Source organism: Elephantulus edwardii, unplaced genomic scaffold (assembly GCF_000299155.1).
Source record: "Elephantulus edwardii isolate Elephantulus edwardi_28Jun2011 unplaced genomic scaffold, EleEdw1.0 scaffold00152, whole genome shotgun sequence".
NCBI lineage: Eukaryota > Metazoa > Chordata > Mammalia > Macroscelidea > Macroscelididae > Elephantulus > Elephantulus edwardii.
Window position 1 is genome coordinate 4,064,257 of NW_006399902.1, and position 23,166 is coordinate 4,087,422.

The 23,166-nt window shown below is 39.0% G+C and overlaps 1 protein-coding gene across 1 annotated transcript in view; it reads right to left on the reverse strand.

Annotated features, from left to right (window-relative positions):
* Window positions 1-2,667: 2,667 nt before the first annotated feature.
* Window positions 2,668-23,166, reverse strand: part of SNRNP40 (small nuclear ribonucleoprotein 40kDa (U5)) — a 57,806-nt gene continuing 37,307 nt past the window's right edge. The window contains exons 6-10 of the mRNA XM_006894939.1: window positions 13,389-13,509; window positions 11,362-11,444; window positions 10,250-10,311; window positions 3,630-3,733; window positions 2,668-2,738 (exon numbers count right to left, since the gene is read on the reverse strand). Of these exons, the coding sequence (XP_006895001.1) occupies window positions 2,689-2,738; window positions 3,630-3,733; window positions 10,250-10,311; window positions 11,362-11,444; window positions 13,389-13,509 (420 nt within the window). The 3' untranslated portion in view covers window positions 2,668-2,688. The remainder of the gene's footprint in view (window positions 2,739-3,629; window positions 3,734-10,249; window positions 10,312-11,361; window positions 11,445-13,388; window positions 13,510-23,166) is intronic.

The following is a 23,166-nucleotide window of genomic DNA, read 5'->3' on the forward strand; positions in this document are numbered from 1 at the left end:
TGCTGCAGTCACTGTGTCAATCCAGCTCTTGTAAAGAAAGGGTTTAGAGGCTTAGCAGTAAGTGAATTAGGGCTACAGGTTAGAAGAAAGGACAATTTTATTAAGACCATAACCTGCATAGAAAAATGGCCTGAAAATTCTCCTCCCTGACAATGCAGCCTATAAGACTTAACGACTCAACAAAAAAGGAATTTGGCTCTTTAAGTGCCAACAGTATTAAGTACTAGAGACTGTGGAAGTCATAAAGGTAAATTAACTGAAAACCAGATCTGTCATTACTCATTTGGGAGCAATCTATCTCTCCCAAAGCAAGAATACAATTTGCACCCTCTGGGGATGTTTTACTCTCAAATCTTTATTCCCCAGGCTCAGAGCCTCTAGTTCCTTCAAATTCTAAGTGGTGCTGTTATTTCCTGCTAATGGTTCCTACCCAACCTTCTGAAGAAGGCACTTGGGAGGACTGACAGCTGAGGCTGAAGGAAAGTCCTGGCGATCTGTAGGGCCTTAGTTCTTCCCAATCACTTCCAACTTCTAAAGGGCCCAGCTGGCTTTTACAGGGCAGTGTCAAGTTTTTAGCCCAAATGCAGATAGGAGCTGAGGAATTAGATGGACTGAGCTAATTTTGAGGCACATGGGTGTGATGCTTCAAAGCATTTAGCAAGTCACCTAGGGAAGTCCTGGGGGTGTGAAAAACAGCTTGTATGACCATAAGTATGTGTTCCCCACATTTTCTCTGGTGGTACTCTATGCTGTGTCATAATGGTTCTGTGTATCTTGATCTTGCAGTAAAGAAACCAGTCCACTTTAACAAGTCTTTCTCAAATTAATGGGATCTTTATTGCTTAAGTAAACATGTTTATGGGGAAACAAAGTACTGTGGTTTATGCTTTAGGAAATGAAGTAGAAGCTTTCTGGGATTTGACCCCGACTGAGTTCTGCAACTTGACCATCTGTTGCTCCCCATCTCATCATACTGAAGTCCTCTGGTTCATGAGACACATCATACTTTCAAGCTTGTGGCTGCCGTTTCTTGGAGTGCTTTGCCTACCTGGCGAACTCCTACTCATTCTCCAAGTCCTAATTTAAGTGCAACCACATAACTGTGAAACTTACTTTACTCTCTAAGGCACAATAAATGGCTTCCTCCTGTTTCCAGTGTACTTTATTTAAACTTTATTCACTAAAAGGAATCGGTTTGACAGCTTTATTGTCCTGCTGGTTCTCTCATTAATGAGTTAAATAAACCTTCGACATATGTTCATTTTTTAAAAGAGTAATTGATTTGAGATAAGTCTCTTCTGCTAGCCTAGGTATTTCCAAAGATGGCAAGGACAGTGCCTTATTAATCGCCGTCACCATTAACTATCATGCCTGCCACACATTAGGGGTTGGTGTTTACTGGATGATTGTACTATAAATGAAAGATAATGATTTCCCTCCCTTCCAATTCAAGAAAAATAGATGAAGAAGCTTATGAGCTTAAAAGTATAAAATCTAACATGCTCAAAACAAGTGGGTTCTATGAAGACATCTTTGTTTTTAGATATGTAATTAAAAAAAAAGGCACACTCCACTTTGCAGTGCCAGATGGGATTCATTAGTGCCTGTCAGTGTGCTGGGCACAGTCACCCATGATATGGGAAGACAGTAATATGTCCTAAAGGAAAGAAGGCAACTAATAGAATTTCTTTTGTCCCTGTTTAAAAAAAAAGAAAAAAAAATTAGAATCATTTTAAGTTTCAGTGTCATGGTCTAAACTTTCTCATATTCCCCTTGAAGTTGAGTTAGATGCAGCATCCTAGGCAATTTCATTTCTACCAGCTGAGACTGCCCCAAATATGCCCACTTCAGGAACTCTAAGTACACAGAGGGCTGCTCTGAACAGTGCTTCTGGCAGAAGGCAGAGTAGCCACAGGCTCTGTTCATTATAGACTGTGTGCAAGTCCACAAGAACCAGGTCCTTGTTTGATCTTATTTATTACCTCTTGGCTGCTCTGCTTCTTGTAGGGAAAAAGTGTTTGCTAGATAATTATTTTCTGTCTGTTCTTTTCAAGGGAGCAAGTAAACCTAAAAGAAGGAAAAGATCCAAGTAAATAGATTCTTGGAAGTTTAAGTGGCCACATCATGCTTTGGTCTGATTTACAGCAATCATGCCTTGGAGAAAAGACAGTAATAAATCCAATCCACATGGCTCTTGTGAAAAAGGCATCTATTTGGCTTTTAATACAAAAGAACTCAGAAACATGGAAGAAAATATCATACAAGCCAGTTGCTGAATTAAAAAAAAAAAACACAACAAACATACAATACCCCAACAACAACCAACCAAACTTCCCCAACTAAAAAAATCTAACAAATTTCAGTCACATTCCCTGTCTTTATGTTGAATACAAAACAGGAAATGACAAACCAATGTGAGTCCCTTTAAAGAAGTACTATTTTAAAAAACAAAACAGAAAATAGTTCCTAAAACCTGCTGGGCAGTTTTTTGGGGCTATTTGAGAGCTTGCCTTAATCATCCTGGTGAAATGGGATACATGTGATCATTGGAATATGACCACTTTTTTCTTTTTCTTGCTAGTAATGGCCTTCATCTGAAACATGGATGTAGGTTTGGGCACCATATGTCACTTATTTGTCACTGAGGTTTCAAGGTCAAATTGCCATGGAGTCTTCTGCTCCGTATCTTCACTGAATTTCTCCCATATATAGCCTCTTGTCACTGGATGCTGAGAGAACTGGGGGAGCAGAAGAGAGAAGATAAAAGGAAATAAGGAAGGCTCAGAAACTTGGTGCTCACGGGCTCTTATGTTAAGAGCCAATTGTGGGACAGAAGTGCAACTGGATTTAGTATTCATTCCTCTCCTAAACATCATTCACAGAAAGCTGTAGCCTGTCTTTTAATTCCGGATGTTCCTTGAAAGACAAAAAAATCCCTGGGTGACCCAAACAGTTATGTGCTCAATTACCAGCTAGAAGACTGGTGCTTCAAACCCAAGCTGGGGTGACTTGAAAAACAGTCCTGGCAATCCGCTTCAGAAAAGTCACAGCCTAAACGACCCATGAGCAGAGACTGAGTCTATGGCAGTGACAGCAAACTGCCAGTCACCCTAAGAAAAAGACCATCTCAATACATCAGTGAGAGGAATCGGGGTTTGTGCTAGTCACACCCTCAGAGAAGGACCATCTCAATACATGCAAGAGAGGAATCCGAGTTTGGGCTAGTTTTTTTTTTTTTGGTTCGCGTTTCTTGGTGTTATACTCAGCACAGGAGAAAAGTTAAAATGTTCTTAAATGCAAGGCCTTAGATTACTGGGTTTAGCAAGCCAATAAAATCTGTATCTGAATATTTAGTAACAAAATTCTTTTATCTCAACGTATCACCGACTTGACACCAATAAACTCAAAAGAACCAGAAATAGACTAAGCAAACTTGCTTTGAAATGGAGAAAACGTGGAATATTGCTTTTACCCTCACCTTAAGACAACATGGTGAGACTGTCAATGATACTTATAGACTGTTTCCATGGAAATGACATAAAACAGATGCCCACCCCTGCATCTGTATTACCTGAACCCCTCTGGGGAGATTCCCAGTGTCCCTTTCCTCATAGTCAAGACAGACTTACTGATGGGCTCATCGGGGTGGAAAGCCACTTCATTGATGGAGCCAGCATGGCCGGGCAGTTTATATAGAATTCTTCTACTTGTGGTGTCCCACACGTACACAAACCTGCAAAGGAGCATGACAAAGGGTAAGGCCTCCAAAGGCTGGAAGTGGGCAGAGGAAGCACTTTTATAAAAGATTTTACTGTGGTTAAAAAACCTCTCAGATATAGCACAAAATACTCACACAACTCAGTAGCATGAATTATACTCACCATGAAGTACAATCACCATGATTATTTTCAAGCAATTTTTTAATCATCCCAAATAGAAACGGATTACCTCTTAAGTACTAACTCCCCACTTCCCTTTCCTCTCCTCAAACAACTGGTAATCACTAAAGAATGCCTATCTCTACATTTGCCTAAACATTTCATACAAGTGAGATTATTCTGTGTTTGCCCTTCTGTGTCTGACTGACTTCATTTAGCATGATTTCAAGGTTTATTCATTTGGTGCTAGGTAAGGCATGCTTTGTAAACAATAATTACTTATTCTCCTTATTTATTGAGTTGTGTGCTCTGCTTTTAGAAACTAAGAATACAGTTTGAGTAAGACAAGGATCCTTGGTAAAGCAAACAGGAATAGCTAAAAACAGAAATGTTTCTGGTATTTCCTAGCAAAAGCTCTAAAAGAAAAGAATATGGCAAGAAAAGGAATAGTGTGCCTTCTGGACCCTACACAGATCTTCTCCAAAGAGGATTCAGTATAAATAGGCTGTTCTTGACCTTATGTTAATTTAAGAATGCTTAAGATAACCTAATCCATGGCAGGTTGCAAAGTCACCTGAAATTGCTTAGTATTATACTGAACCCACAGAGTTCAGAGAGAAACAAGTAATTTCTGCTTAATAAATATAACTCAAATCGTGCACAGAATTTATGGGCAGAAAGAACACTAGTCTGTCTCATTTTTACAGACAAGAAAGCTACAGTGACTTTTCCAAGGTGACAAATTCATCAATGGCTCAGGGGCAGAACTAAAATTAGATTAGAACACTTAATAAGTATGTTCCAGTACTGTCCTTTCTCTTACCACCTCCTCATTCTGGCCAAAAAACCAAAAAAAGTTCCTTTGACTTTCAATATTGTGTGAGTCACTGTAGCTGAAGGTTGGAACATATATTCATATGCTCAAGAAACATTAATCTGTTAGTAACTTTAAAAATACAGTAATAGTCAAGCTGGCTATAAAAATTATTTACATACATGTTTTGTTCCATCAATATCTGAGAGTACACTCACCAGTACTTGATTATAAAACATCTAGCTGTTTCTACATTATACTTGTGGACTGAAATGGAAATAAATAAGAGTTTTTTAATCATACTGTTTAGCTTTTAAGGGTTCAGGAGCTCTGGAAGTGTATTCTGTAGAATGTTGTACTGCTGATCAAAAGGCCAAGTGTCTGTTCTGGTGGATCCTATCGACCAATGGCTCTGTAAGAGACTGACTGGGACTCTCCTCCTGTTAAATCTACAGCCTTGGAAACATGATGGAGGGTCACTAATTTTAACTTGAACAACTTGAGCAGTGAGCGAGCTCTCAAAGGTGAGGTTCCATAGGCAAGATGGAAAAGAAACAAGAACTCCATCTGTTCAGAGACTCCTTGGCACTAATGCTCCAACCCTTCCTGCTGTCTTCTTTCCAGTCACACATGAACAACTGGTCCTCATTAATTCAGCTAAACGAAGTGTGACATGGTGAAAGAGTACACGCTTTGGAGTCTGAAAGACTCCAAATCTCAGTACAGCCATTCACTGGCTTAGAAAATGTAGACTATAATGACCTCAATCTTGTTGGGAAATAAAAGAGGTAATGAATACAATGTGCCTGGCACTCAGAATTAGTGGCAGCTCTAGGGGGCTAGTGGTTAAGGAGCTGTCAACCCAAAAGCAGGAATCAACCAGCAGCAACATGGAGAAAAGACGGCCAATCTCCTCTCCCACAACTAACTGCCTCTGAAAACCTGCTGTAGAGTTGGCTATGAGTCAGTTCTGACTTGACAGTACATTACAGCAAAAATTTGCAAATTACCCCATGTTCCAACTGCTGAGCCCCGCAACAGATCTACCAGGGTCTACAGGAAGACCTGTAAATAAATTCTCTACCACAATGATATCTCTATCTGTCAACTTCATGGGATTCTATTTTGCTAATTATTTTAACAATGTTGTTGATTTGAGTTGTGTGCACTTAGCCACCGAAACTGCAAGAGAGGAGAAGTTTGCCAAATGTTGGCAAATTGAAAAGCTGTTTGCTGAAAAGGAAGGTTATATTTTCCAGTCACATAAAAGGAAGCAGAACTCTTTATCTCAAAGGGCTTACTTCAAGGCCTAACTCTCAATGGCTGCCAATTAGATACTAAATTTAGAGGGGTTCCGTGTCCTAACTCTGGCATGGCAACCTGCACCAGGAATCAGGCTCCTTATGTAACAGAACTAGTGTTCACTTAGGACTAATTGGTGAAGTGGCCTGTGAAATATGGTCAACCTCCAGCAGGAAGAGAGTGGTAGGCTTTCCCTGCTGTTGTTAAGTGCCCCTGAGTTAAGTATGACTCATAGCAACCCTATGAATAGCAGATCTGAGCCCTGTCTAATCCTGTGCCACCATTCCCATCTCTGATATACTTGACCTCATTGCTACAGCCTCTGTGTCAATCGATCTTACTAAGGGTCTTCCTCTCTTTTGCTGATCATCTACCTTTCTAAGCATGATGTCTCTTTACAAGGAACAGCCTAATTACATGCCCAAAGTGAAATAAAGCTTCACCATCTGTGCTTCTAAGGAGCACTCTAGGTACACTTCCTCCAGGACATACTGTTTGTTCTTTTGGCCGTCCATGGGACACTATTTTCCAAAACCACAACTAAAAGGCATCAATCTTTCTTCTGTCATTCTTATTCACTGTCCAACTCTCACATCATAGCAAGTGACTGAAAAGACCCTGGCTTGAATCTGGGTCATCTTGGTCTTTAGACTGACATCATTGCTCTTCAGTATTTTGGAGAGGTCCCTGACAGGAGACTTTCCCAGTGTACTGTATCTTTTGATTTCCTGACTCCTGGTACTGATGGTGTAGACTATGAATCCAGCAAGATGAAATCACTGACAACTTCAATCTTTTCTCCCTCTATCATGATGCTGCCTATTGGCCCAGTGATGAGTATCTTTGTTTTCTTGATGTTGAAATGGTATTCTCTGATCTTCTTCAACAAGTGTTTCAGATTCTCCTGTTTCAAGTTGTGTGATCTGCATAACGAAGATTGTTGACAAGATGAATCGTCCTCCAATCTTGATACTACATTCTTCTTTATAAAGTCTTGCTTCTCAAATGATTTGTTCAGCATACAGATTGAACATGTAAGGACAGAGGATACAGCAGGCACAAATTAGTGGAATTGCCTGTTTATCTGTGTTGTTGTCAGGTGCAAGAGAGCTGGTTTCAACTCACAGAGATCATACATACAGAACAAAATACTGTCCAGTCGCATGCCATCCTCATCATCTTGGCTGTTTCTAAGCCATTGGTGCAGTTTCTGTATCAATTTATCTCATTGAGGGTCTTCCTTTTTCTTGGCCAAGTCTCTTCTTTACCAAGTATGCTGTCTTCTTCCAGGGGCTGGTCCCTCTTGATAACATGGTCCAAGTAACTGAGATGAAGTCTCACCTCTCTCACTTCTCAGAAGCACTCTGGCTGCCCTTTGTCCTAGACAGATTTGTTGTCCTTCTGGCAGTCCATGGTACATTCAATATTCTCCAACACAATTAAAAAGGATCAATTCTTTTTCAATCTTTATTCACTGTCCAATTTTCACATACTTATGAAATACCACTGAAATATTATGACTTGGTATTGGTATGTAATAAATAGTTAGAAAAATAGCAAAAACAAACAAAACCCCCTGTGGCTTGGGTCAGCTATGTAAGTCCTCAAGGCGACATCCTTTGTCATTAACACTGTAAGAGGCCCTTGCAGAAGATTTGCACAATGAAATGTCACCTGATTATTTTTAAATTTATTGTTAATTAAATAGTTATCAATTGTGGATCCAAGTAAAAGGAAATCTTTGACAATTTCAATCTTTTCTCAGTTTAATCATATTGGACAACTGGTCCAGTTGTGATGCTTTTTATTTTCTTTATATTGAAGCATATTTGTACTAAAATGAATTCATTTTGGGATGAACATTCTTTAAGTGGTACAGCAGCAGTCTGTATATTTGCTGTACTAAAGTAGCTTGGAGTTGCTGTGATGCTGAACACTGTGCCTAGTTGTGTCAAAATACCACAATGGTTACCCATCATGGACAGTATTTGGAGGTGCTTCCAGATTGATTTCCGTTTGGAAGGAGTGGCATCCACTTACTAAACCAGATGCCTCTGGAAACTATGAACATAGAGTTAGTTACGAAACAGGGTACAGGTCTGTTTTCACAGGGTCACTATGAGTCTTATTTGACTTGATTGCACTTAGCCACTACTAAGGGAGACCAATATTGTTATATTTTGGAGGAACTTTCTTCTAAGTGGTATAGCATTCTTCTGTCAATTTGCTGTACTGAGGTAATCTGGGTTTGCTGTGATGCTGAACCTTATGCCATTAGTGTGTCAAATGCCTAACGGTTTCCCAAGATGGACAGTGTTTGATGGAGCTCCCAATTTAAAACAGATCTGGAAGCAAGAGTGGCATCCACTTCCTAAAACAAAAAACTCTATGAACTTGGAGAAACAACGATAGTTATAGAAGGGCTTCAGGTCTTTTGTTCATAGAGTCGCTATGAGTCAAGCTCGACTTGACGGCAATCATCATCAACAACAACAACGGATCTTCCTCCAATCCTGATGCCATGCTCCTCCTCATAAGTCCAGCCTCTCTAATGATCTGTCCTGCATATAGATTGAAAAGGTATGGAGAGAGGACGCATCCCTGATGCACTCCCTTCCTGATTTTGAACCATGCAGTGTTTCCCTGCTCTGTTCTACTGCTTCCTGGTCCAAGTTTATATTTTGCATTAGTACAATCAAGTGTTCTTGAATTCCCATTCTCTTTAAGGTTAACCACAATTTGTTGTGATCCACACAGTCTATACTCTTTTGATACATCTTAGACCTAGAAGGTAATTATTTTCTTTCTTTTGAATTCTTTTTGCCACCAAAATAAAATTTGTGGCATAATCTGGCTCTTGTTTTCATAAACAGATTTAGCTTCTACCATATTTCATGCCATTTAAACATAAATTTAGTACTCACTTCCCTTCCATCACCACAGGAATTCATGTACATGGAACTTAACTTTCCTATTCTAACTCACATGTGTTCTCACTTCTTTCTCCATTACCCAAACTCCTGTCTATTCCTAGTTACCACCTCAGTGTCATGTCTCTGAACTTTCTCTGATCATCTCCACTACCATTCAGGTATAACTGCTCTTTTTTTGTGTGTACTATTTATACTTCATACATCTAACATTTATTACATCTTAAAGTAAGACAGTTAGATGTCTGTCAGACAGTCAAATGCCAGTTCTAAAAAGAGGGAAACGGCATAATTTAAAATCAGTGAAGTGTGTGTCATGGTTCTGTCCTTTCACTATACCTTTTCTATATGCTGAGCAAATAATCTAAAAGGAAGCTTGACTATATGAAGAACAAGGCATCAGGATTGAGGGAAGACTCTAACAATCTGTGCTATGCAGGTGACAATCTTGTTTACTAAAAATATTGACACCTTGAAGCACTTACTGATAAAACTCAAAGATAGCAGCACCATAATGGAGAAGAGATTGAGGTTGTTAACAATGACAGTTTGCTGAGCTCCACAATCAACACTCTTGGCACCAGCAAGCCAGGAAATCAAAAGATTTATTAGGTAAACCTGCTCAGGGACTTCTCCGAAGTACTTGAAACAATGTCAGTTTAAAGACTAAGGTGCACCTGATTCAGGCCTTGGTCTTCACAATTACTTGTTATGCATCAGAGAGCTGGACAAAGGATGACAGGAGAATTGATGTCTTACAAATTTTGGTGCTGGAGAAAAGTCTTGAACATACAATGAACTGTCAAGAAAACAAACAGGTCTGTCTTGGTTGGAGAGGGTGAAACCAAGTTTCTCCTTGGAGGTTAGGATTTTGAAGCTGTCTCACATACTTTGAGGATGTAGCCAGGAGGGATCAATCCTTGGAAAAGGACATCATTCTCAGAAGGGTGGAGGGAGAGAGCAGGAGAGGAAGACCCCATGTGAGATGAATTGATAGAGTAACTAGGGCAATGGGGACTGGAGTGTGGGAGTCAGTGAGACTGGCTCAGGACAGGGTAGGCTTCAGAGCTGTTGTACATAGGGTTGCTAGGAGTCGCAGGTGATTTGACAGCACAGAACAACAACAACAATAAGAGCAGGTCTAAAATGTATCAAGAGTATAGAAATGATGTGCTTGTTTGACAGGATCCATATCTTCCTACCACTTAAGTACATTTGTAACTCTTATATCTGCTCTAGCTCAGTACATGTATTTTCCATGTATCAAACATAAGAGATATGCACATAGCTACATCATCTTTCACTTTACACCTAGTAATCCTTACCTGTCAGCTGAGCCAGCTGCAATTTTGCTTCCATCAGGTGACCAAGAACATCTCAGAAGATTCTAGAAAGAGGAGCAAGCAGGAATCCACTGAATATAACAATGTACCGAAAGTATTCTTTCCTAGACTACACAATCAGAGAGACTTTTAAATTTTTTAAGTAGCATTTTAAGTATTCTCCTCAAAATGGTGACCATCAATTATACTGTGTGGCCCCAATACAGCATATTCTGTTATTTCATACCATATACAAACTACTGACTGAAAATGCTTAATGTACTGCTAATTAGAATGGATCTGGTAACAATATTAAAAATGTTCCACTTATCTTGAGCTTACTAAACTATTTCCTATCTTAAGAAACAAAATAACACCCACTGCTGTCAAATTGATTCATAGTGTCCCTGCAGGACAGAACAGGATTGTCTCAAAGGTTTCTAGCATAAATCTTTATGGCAGCAGACTGACTCATACCTCTGCCAGAGCAGGTGGTATGATCCAAATGGCAATGTTTCAGTAAGCACCCCAAAAATTAACCCACCTCACCATCTGGACTCCTTTGTTTATCTTGAACGGAAAAAAAGGGGAAGATTTTCTTTTAAAAGTAAAACTGACTCTTAATAAACTCTCAAATAAAACCCCAAAATTTCTACCAACAACAGAGATTTACATTAGGGTAAAAACTGCTTTCAACAGAACTGACACAGGAATATGAAAGCTTAGAAAAAATCTGTCTCTGAAAACTAGGCCTGCAGTGTTTATGGAGGGAAAGGAGGTGATCTTGGGTTCCTAACAACTGGCCACTGGGAGGGTAAGGGAGATAGATGGTCTAGGTAACGGCCACGGATCTCACATGACTAAGTTTTAAAAGTGACCTATGTTTTCAAGGACTTAAAGAGTGTCTTATTGACGGTAGGCTAAAGTCAGAGTTCTGAGTCTGAAAGCTTGCCACACCATTATCTATATGACTACTTCCTTCCCTATACTTATATTAGTTTTATAGCTAACAAGAACAATTCTGATTTAGAACAGTGTTACTGGAATACAGTATCTTCTCAGCAGAGTGACTCTTACCTAGTCTTAGCATACCGTGCATGGCATGCAGAACTCACCTTTTCAAAATTGTGCACATTTCCTTGAAATATCTTTACACATCTCTCTTTAGGGGCAAATGGCCGGACATCCCAGACTCGCACTGTGAAACAAATACCAATAAACAAATCACCAAAACATTATCAGCCAGAGACTTTCTAAGAACCCCTCTTAAAGTAGTCATTGATGACAAATGCTGCTTCATGGATGAAGAAGGTCCAAAGTGGCATGTGAGTTACTTGCTATCAGGTAAGGTTCTTTCCTTTTTCTAGTATGAATTAAAAAGATCCAAATTCTATTAATACAGAAGGTACAGAGAAAAAACAAAGGAGTAGGAAGGGGAAAGTCAAACATATTGCTAGCGATCCAAAGTGGGAGAAAGTTGATTGTGATATTTTGCAGTGCTTCAATATGACAATCTAAATACCACTGACAACCTATCTATAAAGACCCAACTTTAGCAGGGTCTTTTTCTAATTTTGCATTAATAGCTTAAAGAGCACAGGTTCCAGGTCTGTTATACATATCAGTGACCTCAGGTAAGCAGTGACATTCTTTTTGTCTCGATTTTTCCTTGCTAAAATGGGGAGAATGTCAGTGGTTTTTCATTAAAAAAAAGAGTAGTTTAAGGGTCAAATGGGATGCATATGAAAGGATCTAAAAGGCTGCACAGTAATAAAGAAAAAGAATTTATCACTTTATTATGTAATCGTAACAAAAAAATCATTCTTCTACTATTTTAATAATAATTTATGTAATACTATCTTTCTCATTGTGAACAATACTAGAATCAGTCAATGGTAAATCTACTGAAAGCAAGAAATATATATAAACATCAGCTGTAAGCAGATGGTACAGCTATAATAAGTTACACCTACTGTGGAATTTGAGTACTGTTTTATTTGAGGGAAAAAGACTTAAACCAAAACATAAACATCAACCTTTGAGGTCAGACAGGCATATTAAGCATTTACTGTTATGTGCCAATGAGTTGGAACCAACTCACAGCTGAACCTCCAGTGACTTTTCAGAGGCTGTAAAGTACAGGAAGAGTCTGCTCATATTTCTCCCATGGAGTCACTGGTGAATTTGAACCACATGGCTTTGGGTTGGCAGCACAGCTCTTTACCACCAGGTCACCATAGTACCCAATATTAAGCATGCATTCCCACAAATATGTTCCTTTCCTCTTTTGCTATTGTAAACTCATCTTCCCACCCTACAACTCAAAACCAATGAAAGTCAAAGAATGTGCATGACGTGTAAATCCATAATGTTGAGATATTTTAATAATGACCTCTTTTATGCTGCTGTTGTTTTTTGTTTTTTTTATTGGTTTGGTTATAAAGCTCATATATACTGTTTCACAATATGCTTCATTCACATTGTTTCATACAATCATTCTCACACATTATATTTTATAAAATGAATCACCACTGGACCTTGTCCATAATTACCCTGTCTTTTCTCCTGGATCCTTCCCCCTCTCCCTCCACTCATCAAACTGTGCAACCCTGTGGCTACAATGACCTTTTAATACCAATGTTTTTGAAAAGGGGACAGAAGGCATACTGGCAAAACAGACACACCTGAGATACCAGTAAGTCTTCTGATCATCTAAATTTGTTGCTTTCTAAAAATGTACCCTATTATTGCAGTGGACGGCATATCCAGTCATGCTTCTCAATATACAGATCAGCAAGAGTTTCGTGTGAGTCTATAGCCTTGGACTATGAATCAGCATACCAGAGGTGAAAAGTGTCTTACAGGTAAAGTTCAGTAGTCTTATTTTATCAGTATAAAAACTAGTGCCCTGAAAAAAGAAATGCTGTATGAAAAGTTGCTCAAAGTTGGTCTAGAATCTTTTACTTCTTGATCACAGAGTCTAAAGCTTTTCTTATTACATGGTGTTCTTCTAATTGACCACACAGAAACCTGAGAGTTGTCCTTAATTCTTTCCATGGACTTCATTTGTCCTGGCAAATCTAACATCAATTTTCATTAGGTTAGACATTGGCTATTAGACAGAATTCTGCTCCAAAGCTACCTGTATTGTCCATTGCATTGGACAAGAGATAAGAGCCTTCAGAACTTAAACTCAGACCAGTCACTGAATCTGCATGGCCTCTCATGGTGTAGGTTAACTTGTTTTGGCGCAGGTCCCAGACCTACAAAGACAAAACATGTGTTCTCAGAAATCAAATTAAAAAGAAAAAATGTGCATCAACAGTCAAATGCCTACAGGAATGGACATCTTTTTCTAATCTGGCTCTTGGCCAATCATTATTACAAAAGATAGGTTTCTATCCAAGGAAAAACCCTTTGCCTTTCTAATAGGGAGTCAAAAGTTACCATATCCAACTAGATAGACAAAAACACCAAATATTAAGGTAAAGGGATTTAAAAAAAAATTACAAAGAACAGGTTATTCTCAAATCCCAACATTTAAACATTAAAGAAGAGAGAGAAAGAAGCAGCATTTAAAATATTTAAGGTATGATTAATAGTCACTGAAAATAACATGTCATTTGGAAAAAATAGTAAAATTGCATGTAAAATGTGTATATAGCATAGACAAGAGTTGTAAGCCAACATGCAAAAATAGAGGCATATCATTTCCCCCCTAATGTATACATGTATGTATGTATATATGTATGTATGTATGTATGTATGTATGTATGTATGTATAGCGAAAAGTATATTCATTAAAATAATGTTCAGATTAGCTGTTGCCCGGGTGTGGTTGTTGTTGTTATGTGCCATCAAGTCGCTTGTGACTCATAGCGACCCTATGTACAACAGCCCTAAGCTCTGCTCTATACTGTACCAATCTCACTGTCTCCAAAACGTCCACCCCATTACTTCAGTCACTGAATCAATCCACCTCATACAGCGTCTTCCCCTCTTGCACTGTCCCTTCATCCTCCCAAGCATGACGTCCTTCTCCAAGGACTAGTCCCTTCTTGCAACATGTTCAAAGTAGGTCAGATGAAGCCTCAGAATCCTTGCCTCTAAGGAGCAGCCTGGTTTAACCCTCTTCAGGATGAACCTGTTAGTTTTCTTAGCAGTCCATGGTACATTCAATACTCTTCTCCAGCACCACAGCTCAAAGGAATCAATTCTCCTTTTATCCTCCTTAGTCATTGTCCAGCTCTCTGATGCACAGTAAGTGACTATAAAGACCATGGCCTATATCAGGGGCTCTTTAGATTCCAGAGTGACACCACTGCTCTTCAGTACTTTGGAGCGGTCCCTACCAGCAGACTTTCCCATTGCAATATGTCTTTTAATTTCTTGGATGCTGGTGCCAAGAGTGTTGCCTGCGTAGCAAAGGTAAAAGAACTCAGCTAAAAACAATCCAAAGGTCAAACATGGACAATGCATGGCTTAGTAAGTTATAGCTTAATTGGAATCTTATGATTTCTTATGTAGGAGACAGGACTGTGGAGTGGAAACAGTGGAGTCTTCAGGTTTGACTAAACTTGTATGTCACTCAGATGTGGTGTCTCTGGCCACTGAACCTTTCTGTGCCCACTTCCTGGTGTGAAAGCAGTGGAAATAAAACCTCCCTGCTGTGGCTGTTGTGAAAATTACTGAGAGAATGCTTAGCATATGCCTAGGTCACAGCAGCTTCTCAGTAACTGGTAGGTATTATTAAGCAGCTCCTAGAGATACTAAAAATATCAAATAGAAAAACATTTATGCATGCTTTTAAGCAAAAAAGAGAAAATATAAAATAATATTCATATAAATTTCAAGTATAACTGTAAAACTGTATACAAGAGGAAGGAAATGGCCTGTAACATAATGAAAAAAGAATAACATTTTTTTGGTAAGGTTGTTGGTATTAGACAAAACTTCTCTTCAAATTTTAATATTGCAATGTATTTTTTCTAAGTGAAAATTTTTTTCACTGTTCCTTTAAGCAAAGCACCTTCCTTCATCCAGAAAGAACTAGGTATTGTGGTCAAAGCAATATACAAGGCAGACAACTCCACTTTCCCCATCAATAAGTCATTCATGTGTGAAGTCCAATACACTTCATATACAATCGTTTTTCTGTCAGGATGTTTGCTGTCTCAGTAACCAGAAAAGCATGAAATGGCTGACATTTTGTTCAAGCTGTTGTTCCTCTTCAGAGGCAGCTTTGTTGAAATCCTCAGCTTTGCAACAACTCTGAGAATGCAATTTGCTATCTCCCACAGCACTTGTGCGCTATGTCCAGACTTTCTTCCTATAAGTTCTACACACCTTATTTGTGTCGGGTCAGAAAATATCTGAGACTTGCCACATAAAGAATGAATATGCAACTAATTTTGAAGTAAAAGATTTTGTAATTGTCCTAATTAGTTTTTTAATAAAACATCTGGGCAGGAACAGAGATAAAAAATGTCATAGTCCCCGTTTCTCAAGAACTTTGAGTCCAGTAAGGAAAACAAACATGTAAACAAGTGATGAGAGGTCGGCATAATGTAAAGGTGTGAAGGCCAGAGTTAGGAATAATTTCTTGTGGAGTGGGGATGGAAGTGAGAAAGTGACGGCAGTTCATCAAAGTTTTTTTTGTGTCTTGCTAACCACAGTAAGGTGTTACAGGAGGGCTGAAGGCAGGGAATAAATTATATGCATTCTTAGAAAGATCCTCTGGCTTAGCTGAAGGGATGAGGCCAAAGGCTGGGAGATCAGTGTTGATATATTCTATCCTTTTACTTGCTCAACATGAAAAAACCAAAAACACAAAAGAAACAAAAAAACCACCAGATTTCCATTTTACCTGGAGTTCAGGATTACAGGAAACGTGAGCAAACATTCAAGCCATCAAGCTGCTGGATATTTTCTTTTTTTTACTTTCCTGACTCTCTGATTCTGTCCCCAGGAAGAAGCCTCCTACAGGACGACAGGAACTGCTTATCTGCTCACAAACATACGCAGAATTTGTTCACCTCCTATTTTGAAAGACTTCTCACTCTTGTTTGTTCCTCACTCCTTAGAACAGTTAGTGCTGAGATAGACTAAGAAGCAAACCAAAAACCAGCTCTTTTAGGAGCACCGCCTTAAGAAGTGAAGACTGATAAGCTCCTAAAGTACTTGTTAATTGACTGGAGACAGTGCGAGAGAGGGAAAAGAATTTTGGCTGATCTGGACACAGAGCTCTGACCTGAGTCCCACAACTGACTGTGTGATGTTGACCACATCACTGGTCTTATTAAGAACTCATACTTGGATCACCTCTACAAAACAAGATATAGACTCAAAGATTTCTGAAGTGTTTTTCAGGTTTGGTCTTTCCTGAGTCCATTTCAGATTGAAAAAGACCATTTCCTTTGCATTTTAAAAGAAATGTATACCTAGCAACCATCAAAGGGAGATCCTAGGTGTTAATGCACATTGGACATGAGAACAAAGATTGGTTTAGTAGCAGTGGGGGGAATAAAGAAAAAAAATGTATGATGACCTGAGTTACTTAATATTTCTCCTGGGCACAGTTGCTGTTATTTTCAAGGCATTAGCCTGAAAGAACACAGTGTTAGAAGGGATAAGATGGAAATTTTAATGTGGTCACACATCTTGCTAGCATAAGATCAAGCAACAAGAATATGAAGTCAAATAACTATAGCAACACAATTTCAAATACTGTATTAAACTCTGCTGACAAAAATCTGTAATTAAAATCTGAAACATCCTTTTATTTGTTAATACATTAATTTTCTGCGGAAATCTATTCCAAGGTAAAAATGAAATATGAAAAATGTGTCTTGTACAAGTAGGTTCACAGCAGCGTAATTTGTGATAGATGCATGCATGAAACAACCTAACCGGCCAGAAACATAGATATTAACTGCAAAATTACCGAATAGCCTAATAAAAAGAGATGATGGTAGCTGTAGTATTCTGAACACTACATGCTGACAATAGACCAAGTATACGATGTCATTTCCCTCATTTAATTGCTACAACAATTCTACAAAGTGATCTGATTACTTCCCTTTAGAGACAAGAAATGGAGACCGCTTCTGGAGAGCAGATATGAACTCAGATGGGAAGACGGGAGTGACACAGTCATGGGACTTTCTAGTGTAGGGACTCCCAGACAAAGGCACAGTTATTATTAAATGCTGTTGATTCCACACCACTCGGAGCAACCCTGTGAACAGATCGAAACATCTGTGCCATCCTCAGAATGTGGTAGTCACCATCTCAATCCATCTTGGTGTGGGTCTTCGACCCTCTACTTTTTCCAGAATCTTTCTCTCCAAGGATTGTATTCTCCAGAAAAAAAGAAACGCCCAAATTAAGTGAGATGAAATGTCACCATCCTTTGCCTCTAAAGAGCAACCTGGTTATACTTCCTTTAAAACAGATTTATTTGTTCTTATGTAGTCCATGGTACATTTGATACTTTTCTCCACCAACACGATTCAAAAGCATCAATTATTTTTCCAACTTTATGAAAATTTCCAATTTTCATATGAATAGAAAGCAAATGAAAGAAAATACATGGCTTGAGTCAGGCCCACCTTAGTCTTATTTTTTCTTTCTTCTGGAATTCCTGTTTTTTATAATGTTACTCATCATTTTTCATGATCCACTCAGTTGAATGGCCTTTGCATAGTCAATAAAACAGAGGTAAACGTCTTTCTGATATTCTCTGCTTTCAGCCAAGATCTATCTGACACCTGGAACTTAGATATTCAGTAGTGATAAGAGAAAAGAGAAGTTTGTTTGAACAGACTGAACAGTGGAGAGAAAGGAAGAGGAAATTTCCCTTAAAGCAACTGGCTGGCTGAATGCAAGACCAAGATTTAGATAAAACCTTTATGGAGTATAAGTATCTCTCATATTATGAGTTATAGGTTTTTCATTTAATATGCCGGTCTATCCTTTGGATGTTTAAATATAATGCCTAAAATGGCAAAATTTTTTTTTTAGTATGAAATTTTATTGCAACACAAATGGAGGTCATGTATTTTATGTGTTAGTATGGTTTGTGGGAGATTTTCTGTTTGAAAAGTTCTCATCTCCTACACAGTTAAACATTATTTTAAAATAACAACACAAAACAGAACCACCACAGAAATAACCTAAGACAGTGTAAGGGAAATGGGGCTGATGTCTTAAGGAAATGTGCACTGAAGCTGGCTGAGGTGCCACCTTAGTCTTTAAACAAACATTCTTATTCTTTGGTACTTTGGCGAGGTCCTTGACAGTGGATTTTCCCAATCTTTTGATTTCTTGAGTGCTGCTACCAATGTCGGTTATGGATCCAAGTAAAATGAAATTATTGACAACTTCAATCTTTTCTCCATCTATCATGATGTTGCCTAATGGTCCAGTAATGAAGCTTTCTTTATTCTTGATGCTGAGGTGTAACCCATATTAACAGCTACGGTCTTCGATTTTCTGGAGTAAGTGCGTTAAGACGCTTTCACACTTTCTGCAAGCAAGCTTGTGTCATCTGCATAATGTAAATGACTGAGGAGACTTCCTCCAATCTTGATGTTACGTTCTTCTTCTTTTGTTTTAATTTTTATTTTATTACTTTTGTGCATGTACCATCAAATCAGATCTGACCGGTACAGGAAGAGATTGTCTCTCCTCCAGCAAAGCATCTGGTGGATTCGAACTGTGTACCTCTGGGATTGCAGTGCAGCTTCTTGCCACTAGGCCACCAGAGCAACCTTACATTCTTCTTTAATATATCCTAGCTTCTCAAATGATTTGCTCAGGTATGGAGAAAGGATGCAATCCTGACATACTCCTTTCCTGATTTTAAACCATGCAGTGTTATCTTTTACTATTTGTCTGCTTTTTGATGTAGGTTTAGGTGTTGCATGAGCCCAATCCTTCCATCCTCCCTTTCTTTTTTGTGTGTGTGTACTGTCAAATCAGATCTGACTGGTACAGAAGGAGATTGTCCTTCCTTCTCCAGCGAAACATCTGGTGGATTTGAACGATGCACCTCTGGGATTGTAATGCAGCTTCTTGCCACTAGGCCACCAGAGCTCCCTTGAATTCCCTTTCTTTCTAAAGTTAGCTGTATTTTCTTAACATTTACACAGTCAAATGCCTTCCCATAATCAATAAAACCATGTCTTTCTGGTATTCTCTGCTTTTAGCTAAGATCCTAAAAAGGCAGGCTGTTTGAATTCATCAGATACTCCAAGGGTCAATCTACTCTCATGCAATTTACAGCCTCTGAGAGCCAATGGATTCAGCTATGAGTCCATTCCATTTGAAGGCAATGAGAGAGAGTATAGTATACAAACAGTACTCTACTGCTGAAGGAGCCCCTACTGCTGACAAGGGTAGGCAGTGATTCTGCTGAGGTAAATAATAAACAGGTCTTAGACTTTGGAGCACTGAGTTTTAAGAATCTAGGTGCACTAAAACTATAAAGTTCATCACAGAAAAAATGTAGGTAAATGGAGGAGCTCTGTAATAAGACTAAGATATACAAATGAAAATGTACAATAATAAATGATAGATGATTGGGACCTTCTAAGAATTGTATTCCTAAAACAAACAAAAAAAACCCCAACCAACTAAACAAAAAAGAATTGTATTCCTGTGTGTATTAAAACACTTTTCTAAGGGCAGAGAGAAACTACAGACTGGGGGTGGGTGGGGTGGCGATTTTCAGCAAAGATACATGTCTAAAATGTATAGAACACTCCAACATCAACAAGAAAAAGGCAAGTACCCAATTAAAAAAATGGACAGAGGATACTGATTAAACTTTACCAAAGACATTCAGATGCCTAACACATGAAGAAATGCTCAGATCATTAACTATTCAACTCAATTCATTGCTGTTGATTTGGAACTGATTTTTATAGCTGACCCTCCACTGGTTTCCAAGGCTGAAAATGACATGAGAGGAGATTGTCCATCCTTCTCCCGAGGAGCTGCCAGTGGACTGAAATTGTCAGACAGGTATGGCCTTTGGGACAAGCAGTACAACACCTTAATACCTTACGAACTCCCTCATATGACATTAGGGCTCCCTTGAGTCAGAACTGATCCATAGCTGACCCACCAGCGGGTTTTCAGAGGCAGTTAATCATACGGAAGGAGACTGCCCCTCTTTCTCCCATGAAGCAGCTGGTGGCCTTGAACCTCATGCCTTTGGGACTGCAGCCCAGCTTTTTGCCAGTAGGCTTCCAAAGCTCCCTATCATTCGTTATTGTTGTTAAGTGTAGTCAAGTCGCTTGTGACTCATAGCAACCGCACATACAACAGATCTGAACCCTGGTCTACCATGAGCCAACCTTATCGCCTCCGACACACCCCCATTAACCCAGACTCGAGTCAATACATCTCATCTAGGGTCATCTTCTCCTGAGCTGTCCCTCCACCCTCCCTAGCATGATGTCCCTCTTCAAGGACTGGTTGATCCCTACATGTAGCATGCCCAAAGTATGTCAGACAAAGCTTCAGAATCCTTGCCTCCAAGGAACAGCATGGTTTCACCCTCTCCATGATCAACCTGTTTGTTCTCATAGCAGTCCATAGTATATTCAATACTCTTCTCCAGCACCACAGCTCATCTGCATCAATTCTCCTTCCATCATCCCATGTCCTTACCTAGCTTTCTGATGTGAAGATGATGGTCTGAATCAGGCACATCTTAGTCTCTATACAAACTGACGCTGTTACTCTTTAGTACTCTGGCATGGTACTTGACAGTAGATTTCCCCAATGTAAATTGTCTTTTGATTTCCTGGCTGCTGGTACCAAGAGTGTTGCTTATAGAGCCAAGCCACCTGAAGCTGTTAACAATCTCAATCTCTTCACTGTCTATCATGATGTTGCCAATCGGCCCAGTGGTGAGAATCTTTGTTTTGATGTTGCGTTTCAATCCATATTTAAGGTTTCAGTCCTTGACCTTCTGCAGCAAATGCCTCAGGTCTTCCTCAGTTTCAGCAAGCAAGGCTGTGTCATTTGCATAACGCAAGATGTTGGTAAGTCTTTCTCCAATCCTGATGCCACATTCTTCCTCATAGAGCCCAGTCTCCCAGATGATCTGTTCTTTGTATAGATTGAAAAGGTATGGCGATACACAACAGCAGCATTAGTTATTAGAGAGATGCAAATCCAAATAATGAGATATCATTTCACCCCATCAAAGTACAACAGGACAGCAAACAAATGCTGGTGAGGATGTGGTAAGAGAACTTCTGCATGGACCATGAGACTGTAAAATGGTGCAACTACTATGAAAAGCACTCTGGTGCTTCCTTACAAGATTGAAAATGGAAATAATATTTGATTCAGCAATCCCCCTATCAGGTATATGTCCTTAAAAAATAAAAGCTGTGACAAAAACTGACATAAGCATACCATACCTATGCTTACTATGGTATCACTGACAACAGGAAAAAGACGTAAACAACCCAAGTGGCCATCAATCAACCATTGGGTGGTTCAAGCAACTATGGTTCTTACTCTATTCACATAATGGAGTTTATGTAACACTAAAGTACAATAAAGAATCCTCAACATGGATGTATAATATGGGTGAATCTAGAGGAAATGATGCTGAGTAACTTAATCAGTCACAAAAGAGTAATTCTAGTTTAAGTCCACTATTATAAAAAGCTAAGGAAAAGTTCACACACAGATCAAATCAATCTCAGAAAGTTACAAGGGATGAAAAGGGAGGGAAAGGGGAGCAAAACATGGGTAATAAACATGTACTACTTTGGATGAAAGGAAAACCTATATATATTAAATGGCTGATCAAGCACCATAATTAATCCCATTAGCTAAAGTTATAAAACAAAATGTGCATGAATGAAAAACCACTATCATCTGTAAACTTTCATTCAAATCACAGTAAAAATTAGTAAGAATAATTAATCTCACACACACACACACACACACACACACACAATGTAACCAAGAAACTAGTTCACCACTAAAAAACTGTAATCAGATTTTGTATGACTGCAGAAGTGGTAGCCACTTCCTAAACAACATGCCTCCGGAAACTCTATGAACTTTGATAAACATCAATAGTTGTAGAGGAGCTTTAGGCCTTTGTTCACAGGGTAGCTATGAGTCGTGCTTGACTCAAAGGAAATCACCACCACCACCACAGCCCTATGTCTATATTTTTCCTAAAACACTGCCTCTCAAATTATTTTGATATGTCCCCTGGTTCTAGTTTCGTGGTGCTGAACTAGTTTCCTGATTACCCTATATATTGTATATTATTTTGTGATTTGAGTGAAAAGGCAGGGAGCTCTGGTGGTGTAGTCTTTAGGGAGTTTTGCTGCTAACCCAAATGTGGCACCTCCCTGGCAGTTTTAAATCCATCAGTACTTCCTTGGGAAAAAGAGGAACGATATCTTGTGCAATTTACAAGACTCCAGAAAAACCACCCGAGGGTTATCTATGAGTTGGTTCCAACTCAAGGGCAATGAGTTATTGTGTAAGAGGCATAAAGTTGTATGTGTATGTCTGTCTCAGGAGTATGTCTCTCATTCCTGTGAGATAAATTCTCATCGAGAGTAAAATCAGCATATATCAACCGATTTGCAGAAAACATTTACCCTAATAAGAATAACATACAGTGTGTATTTATGAAGACTAGGAAAATTTTCAAATCCTAAAATAGTGCAGGAGACTGCTTCTGGTACAGGCCATGGTCTTTGCAATCACTTGTTATGCATCAGAGAGCTGGACAATGACCAGGGAGGATAGAAGGAGAATTGATGCTTTTGAGCTTTGGTGTTGGAGAAGAGTGCTGAGGGTACCATGGACTGCTAAGAAAACAAACAGATTCATCCTGGAGAGGGTTAAACCGGGCTGCTCCTTGTAGGCAA